General features: G+C 46.3%; 1 protein-coding gene across 1 annotated transcript; it reads right to left on the bottom strand.

Moving 5' to 3' along the window:
* Positions 1–5,071: 5,071 nt before the first annotated feature.
* LOC139838314 (uncharacterized) lies at positions 5,072–6,274 on the bottom strand. The gene has a single exon (XM_071827720.1). It carries the CDS (start codon positions 6,272–6,274, stop codon positions 5,072–5,074), a length of 1,203 nt encoding a protein of 400 aa, XP_071683821.1.

The raw sequence follows: 6,274 nt of genomic DNA, 5'->3' as shown, positions 1-6,274 counted from the left end.
AAACGTATTTGTGCTCCATTTCTGATTGAGAAAGTGCCATGGCGAAAAAATTCATTTTTTGTCGCCATTAGCCCGGCCCAGAAGTGAGAATCCCCTGGTTTCCAAACCATTTGGGATAATGTCTTCGAACCGATATACTTTCGCCGAAGGATAGTCTGCCAAGTCTCATCCTCAGTGAGGAGCTTAAACAGCCATTTTCCCAATAGAGCCGAATTCTTGACTGCCAAATCATGAACTCCAAGCCCACCTTGGTCTTTGGGACTACAAACTACACTCCACTTAACCAGTCGATATTTCTTTTTCTCGCTGTCCCCTTGCCAAAAGAATCTGGATCGATAATAATCGAGTTTATGCAGAATTCCTTTTGGTAGGATGAAAACTGATAACATATACAGTACCATATTTGTGAGTACCGAATTAATGAGTACCAATCTTCCACCTAGGGACAGCAACTTGCCTTTCCAACTACTAAGACGTTTTTGTAGTCTTTCTTCCACTAATTTCCATTCCGCGATTGTAAGTCTCCGATAATGAATCGGAATACCCAAATAACGAATCGGAAATTGGCCTTGCCCGCAACCAAACAACTCTGTATACAGAGTCATATCATTTTGGGCATCACCGAAACAGAACAATTCACTTTTATGGAAATTGATTTTCAATCCTGACAATTGCTCAAAAGCCGCCAAGATTAATTTCAAATTTTGAGCTTTTTCAAGATCATGATCCATAAATAGAATTGTATCATCGGCATATTGAAGTATAGATAAGTCTCCATCAACTAGATGTGGAATCACTCCTTCAATCTGGCCATCAGCCTTAGCCCGCTCTATGAGTATAGCTAGAATATCCGCTACAATGTTAAACAACATCGGTGATAACGGATCCCCTTGGCGTAACCCTTTTCGTGTTTGGAAATAGTGACCGGTGTCATCATTAACCCGGATTGCGACACTACCTCCATACACAAAATCATTTATCAGAGCGCGCCAATCATTGACCACTTTTCATTGTTTGCACATACTCTAGCGCATAGGGATTTGGCCTTGCCCAGGGCCAGCTCTAGACCATGGGCGTGGTGAGTGGCGGGAGATATCTATCCCTCTGATCCATACTACTCGCTACTAAAATGGATGTACCTACAATTAAAATGTGTCTAGATACATCTATATTACTATCAAGTAATATGAATCGGAGAAAGTTTTGTATTTTAAAAATAGACCCCACGGCTGAAACTAACTAGCTCTCCAAACTCATCTGATATTCGATTTAGGAAAATAAGTAGTCATTTTCAATCAACTCGAGAAGGCAAACTGAACAACTCTTTCCGATTTTTGTGAAAAGAATGGATCAAAGGTCAAAGTTTGGTCAACTCTGTCATGGTTCAACTGAAAGCTAGTCTTTAAAACTTGAGTAATGCTACACGTACGGGAATATTTTACAGAAAAATCTTACGGACTCACACGGCAGCATTAGAAATCCAGAGTCTGGCCCGATTTTTCAGGAGGGGATCACACAACAACCAACTATAGCAGGCCACGTTCGTCCGTAACGTTTCCGTAAACCAATCCGTCCGTAAGTGTAGTATTACCGTTAAAACTTTGTGGTATTACAAATTAGAAGGGGCCCACGAACATTGAGGATACCTTTTCATATATAGTACTGTCAGAATTTAACTTTAACAACATCCAACACACATTGCCCGGCTTGGCAACCCCTACATTGCTGAGTGAGTTGAGAAATCATCTTCGCCAACGTCAAAGCCCTATGTGCTAAAGTATGTGATGAGAAGACCATCCAGAAAGCTTGTTGTGGTTCTCGGAGCATGGTGAGCGGCGGGCCGGCGGGAGATATTTTCATATGGGTCTTTCATTTATTGTACCTGTTTTCAATCAACTCGACGAGGCAAACTCAACCAGGTTTCCGATTTTGCATGCGACCAATTGTTCAAAAGTTCAAAGTGTGGTCTCTCCCTCGATTTATGACAAAACTACTCTAAAAAAAATGGAGGTATATATTACAACACTAGAAAGGGCCTGCAAACATTGAGGATACCTTTTCCTTGCCGTCAGACTTCAACAACGTCCAGCACAGATCGCCCGGCTTGGCAACCCCTAGAATTCCGAGTGAGTTGAGACAGAGCACAAACGCTGAATCATCTTTGGAAACTCCGGAGCCCCACGCGTTGAAGTATGTCTCGATAGACCATTGAGAGAGCAAGTTTTGGCTCTCCGAGGGCACCAGCAGAGTGGTGAGCGGTGGCAAGTTTGTGAGTTGGCGGGTGAGCGGGTTGAGCAGCCGAATGAGGTCGTGGTCGCTGAGCAGGACGAGGAGACCCTCACAGCTGTGGCCGAGCACCTTGTGGCCACGGAGCTCCGGGAGGTCCACCCAGATGCACTCGCCGGTGCAGGTGTTGAGGAAGCGGAGGTGGTCGGGCGTGGTGCGTACGTCTCGGAAGATACTCCACCGGTGGGGATGGAACCGGCGGTCGAGCCAGCCTTGCGCTCGTGGATCAACGGAGCACCGCCGCCACGAGCGGCACACGGCGCGGAAGCGGATGTAGTCGGCGACGTCGTAGGCGAGGACGCGTTCCGCGATCAGCCCTGCCATGTCGTCCCCTAGATGCACACATTCCCTCCTGCAAATCATATGGGATCCATATTAATCAGGGCCGGTAATCTATTGAAGAAGAAGTGATAGTTTAAGCTCACATTGTAGTAGTAACAAACTTGGTGGAGCAGGCGAGGTCGGCGCGTGCGCGCTTGGTGCAGCAATAAGGGCGCCGACGTTTCCTTCTTGGCCTGAACAGAGACACCTGAGACCAGGGGCGGCGGACCCAGAGCACTAGCGGCATCCGCTTTGCCCGACGAGATGGGGCATTGGATGATCGGGCGGCTTCCATCCTGCCTTGTTGCAGTCGCGGTCCGGCCCCAGGGTATAAAAAGGCTTCGGAGGTCGGCAGGGTCGTACGCAAACGGATATCTATCCATCCAATAATACGATCAACTAGCTAGCTACTCCCAAGTCCTGCGATTCTTAACAAACTAAACGTATCAGTATGTGGAGGGTTTTAGGGCGAGCGATATCATTATGAAGCTCTGTTTATTGATCGCTCGGATTCTGCAGTTTTGGCACTTCTTCGGCTCGCAGATAATTCTTTTCAACGACTAGAGGTCGTTGATATGGAGAAAACTGTATCAGTTACCTTCTGGTATCTTTGGTGGATGAGACGTCGTCGTACACACGATGAAGTAGTACCGCCCCCGATCAATAAATGCAGACTATCCATCCTAGCCGTGACAGCGAATGCAGCAAAGGTTGCCAGGGGGATTACCTGATTAGGAGATGCAAAGTCGACGAGGCCTGATCCACGACATGTGAATTCTCCCCCATATATCTTCAGTTGCGATGGTGGAAGTGACGACAATGAGGGAAGAGCTATCTTTAGCATCCAGGATGGGATGTAATAGAGTTGTGGCCGAGTCTGACCCAGTTGAAACAATCAAAGCTCTCGTAGGAGAAACGAGGTGGTGGAGTAATTCTTCAACTATATATGCGGATTGTGTGGACTTGGTGTCATCGATTGGAACCATAGTTTTTAAGTATTGCCCAAGAAAAGCAAATCAGGTAGCTCACGAGATTGCTAGAGTTTGTTTTCTTAATAAAGATTCTTGTAATTGGATTGATGAACCCTCTAACTTTCTTTTAGACAAATTCATTAACGATGTAACTATTATCGATAATCCCTAGAAAAAAGTATCAATATGTAATGTATTAAAAAAAGATTGAGGCCTGCTCCCTGTACTCAAGAGGGGGCTTGTTTCGACTGGCACTACAGGTTTCCTTCTGCTTTGGACTGAACTAATTCCACAAAGCAACATAGAAGGATAAACGTTGTAGCATAGGTGTCACTAGCTAGCTAAAGTTTGGCGTTAATGAAACCATGAATTATGATCAAATTAAGATAAAAAATCATATGAAGCAGATCATGTTTTTAAAGGAAATCACAATGACATACAACTTCTATGACTATGAGTTTATGACACTAGCAACCCATTGTGACTCATCAACAGGGTGTGTTTGGTAGCTCTACCAAGCTTCAAGATATAAATAAAGTTAATCGCTGTACAAAAGAAGCATGTTGAACAGCATTAGTCAGACGGCACTGTAAGACTGAGGACCAGATATTAGAAGCGTTACCATTAAGCTTGTTAAGACCAAGCAGTTATTATTCAAGCCCAGCAGAATTACAGGATTGTAGCAAAGATTAACCAGCAGTTCAGCACATAGAAAATATTTTCCACTTACTACATTCTGATGCCTCTAGACAAACAAATAAAAAATAAATTACAGAGAAGGCAGCCGTAGCAATAGAATTCAGGACTATTTCAGGTGAGAAATTGGAGAACCATAATATTGTCCTGATATTATAAATAGCACAATAAGGTGCATTTGAAAGATAGAAGCAACAGATTTTGATAGGATAACAGTCTACTTCTAGCTAGAATTACATAAATGCCCCTCAACAATGAATGTTTGCAGATTGCATTGGCAAGAGTACAATGTGACAAGAAAGCTAGAAGAATAAAAGGGAATCTAACTTTGACGCGATGATATCAGAACTAGGAGGCTCCTGGCATGTCTTATGTATCAGTATAGTATCAGGTTCCCATAACATAATAAATCAGCAAAAAAAATGTGGGCACTATCCTGTACACTGACTAGGCAGATGCCCTTTCATGGCTTGACTGTTCACTGTTCCTAGACTAGCAATCTGGCAGAATCATGCTTACAACTAACAAGCCAGATATATTTAAGCAAAAGTCAGAAGAAAATAAGAAACAACCAAAATTAAACAGTCGTAGCAGCATGTTTGGCATAGGTAGAAAAACCAGAGAATCGCACAAACACCATGCTGCATAGATAAATAAAAGGGTAGGAGTATATATTGATATATTCTCCAACTGAACTAGATCTTTTAGCACAACATGCAACTGTGTGTTGGTTCAACATCACCTCCTCACAAGGCCAGTAAAATATCATGTGCATACTATGCCTTTTCCTTTAAGGGCTAAACTCCTCTCCACCATAGACCACTTGTATGTATGCTGGTTGAATCAATACGCTCTTCAACAGTATTGGACAAAGACAGACAGTCAACAAGAGTATGCGGCTGTGGCACCAAGTTCCATGAGAGTTGGATGCCTCCGTCTCTGAGATTATATGCTCGAGCTTTGAATATACTTGTCTCTCGAATGTCAAAGCTGAAGTAGATGGTGTCCGCACTCATGGTGCCGGAGGGGAAAACCTCTAGAGGCACCGAAAAAGTGCAATGGAAGCCCGCGAACACCGCACTGCCGCCCAAGTCGTCGACCGGGAATAGTGTCCCGCTGTCCAAATCAACTCGATAAGCGTCACATAACCTCCCAGATTTAAATCCCGTGTTCAGTAGGTGTCCGCAACGACGATGTACTAGCATCAGCTCCCCGCAATTGTCTACAAGGTGCATGCTATCCGAAATTGGCGAGATAAGCATATTGAGCTCGGCAGCCACCTTAAGCTGTGGTGGCTGATCTGCACCCAAGTCCAGCACCATGACACCACTGAGGTTAACACAGTAGAAGCGGCTTGCAAACATTAGAGGTGCCGTTGTCATGCCATCACCGCGGTATTCTAGCAGATTCCAGGAGTCATGGCCGGGCTTAGCTATGCCAATCATGCGGAGCTTGCTGAAGCATAGCACCACCATTGAATCATCAGTGGCAACGCCGGAGCCCCACGCCTTGAATTCCCCATCGAAATATAGATTATCCTCTGAAAGCTTGCCGTGGTCCTTTGGAGGCAGCAGAGTGGTGAGTGGCGGGAGCTCGATGAGGTGGCGGGTGAGCGGGTTCAGCAGGCGGACGGTGGCGCGCTGTGGCTTGTGGACCAGAACGAGGAGTCCCTCGGGGGTGACAGCGAGCAACAGATGGTCTCGGAGTTCCGGGATGTCGACCTGCACGCAGTCGCCGGTGGATGTGTTCAGGAAGGAGCGGCGGTCCGGCACGGCGAGTTCCTCGCGGAGCATGAGCCACCGCCGGGGATGGAACCGCCGGTCCAGGCCTCCGTGCGCGCGCGGGTCCGCGGAGCACCGCCGCCACGAACGGCACACGGCGCGGAAGCAGACGTAGTCAGCGACGTCGCACGCGAGGACGCGGTCGGCGATCAGCCCCGCCGGCCCGTCCCCGAGCTCCGCGCAGTCCCTTGTTGAGACAGGAAAGCAGCATGGAGCCAT

The sequence above is a fragment of the Lolium perenne genome, chromosome 3 (assembly GCF_019359855.2).
Source record: "Lolium perenne isolate Kyuss_39 chromosome 3, Kyuss_2.0, whole genome shotgun sequence".
Classification (NCBI taxonomy): Eukaryota; Viridiplantae; Streptophyta; class Magnoliopsida; order Poales; family Poaceae; genus Lolium; species Lolium perenne.
Note: the sequence above shows the minus strand (reverse complement) of the source record. Positions and strands in the feature narration are given on the sequence as shown.

Coding starts and splice junctions, on each gene's coding strand:
- LOC139838314 (XM_071827720.1), bottom strand. CDS start 6,274: ATGGCTCCATGCTGCTTTCCTGTCTCAACAAGGGACTGCGCGGAGCTC.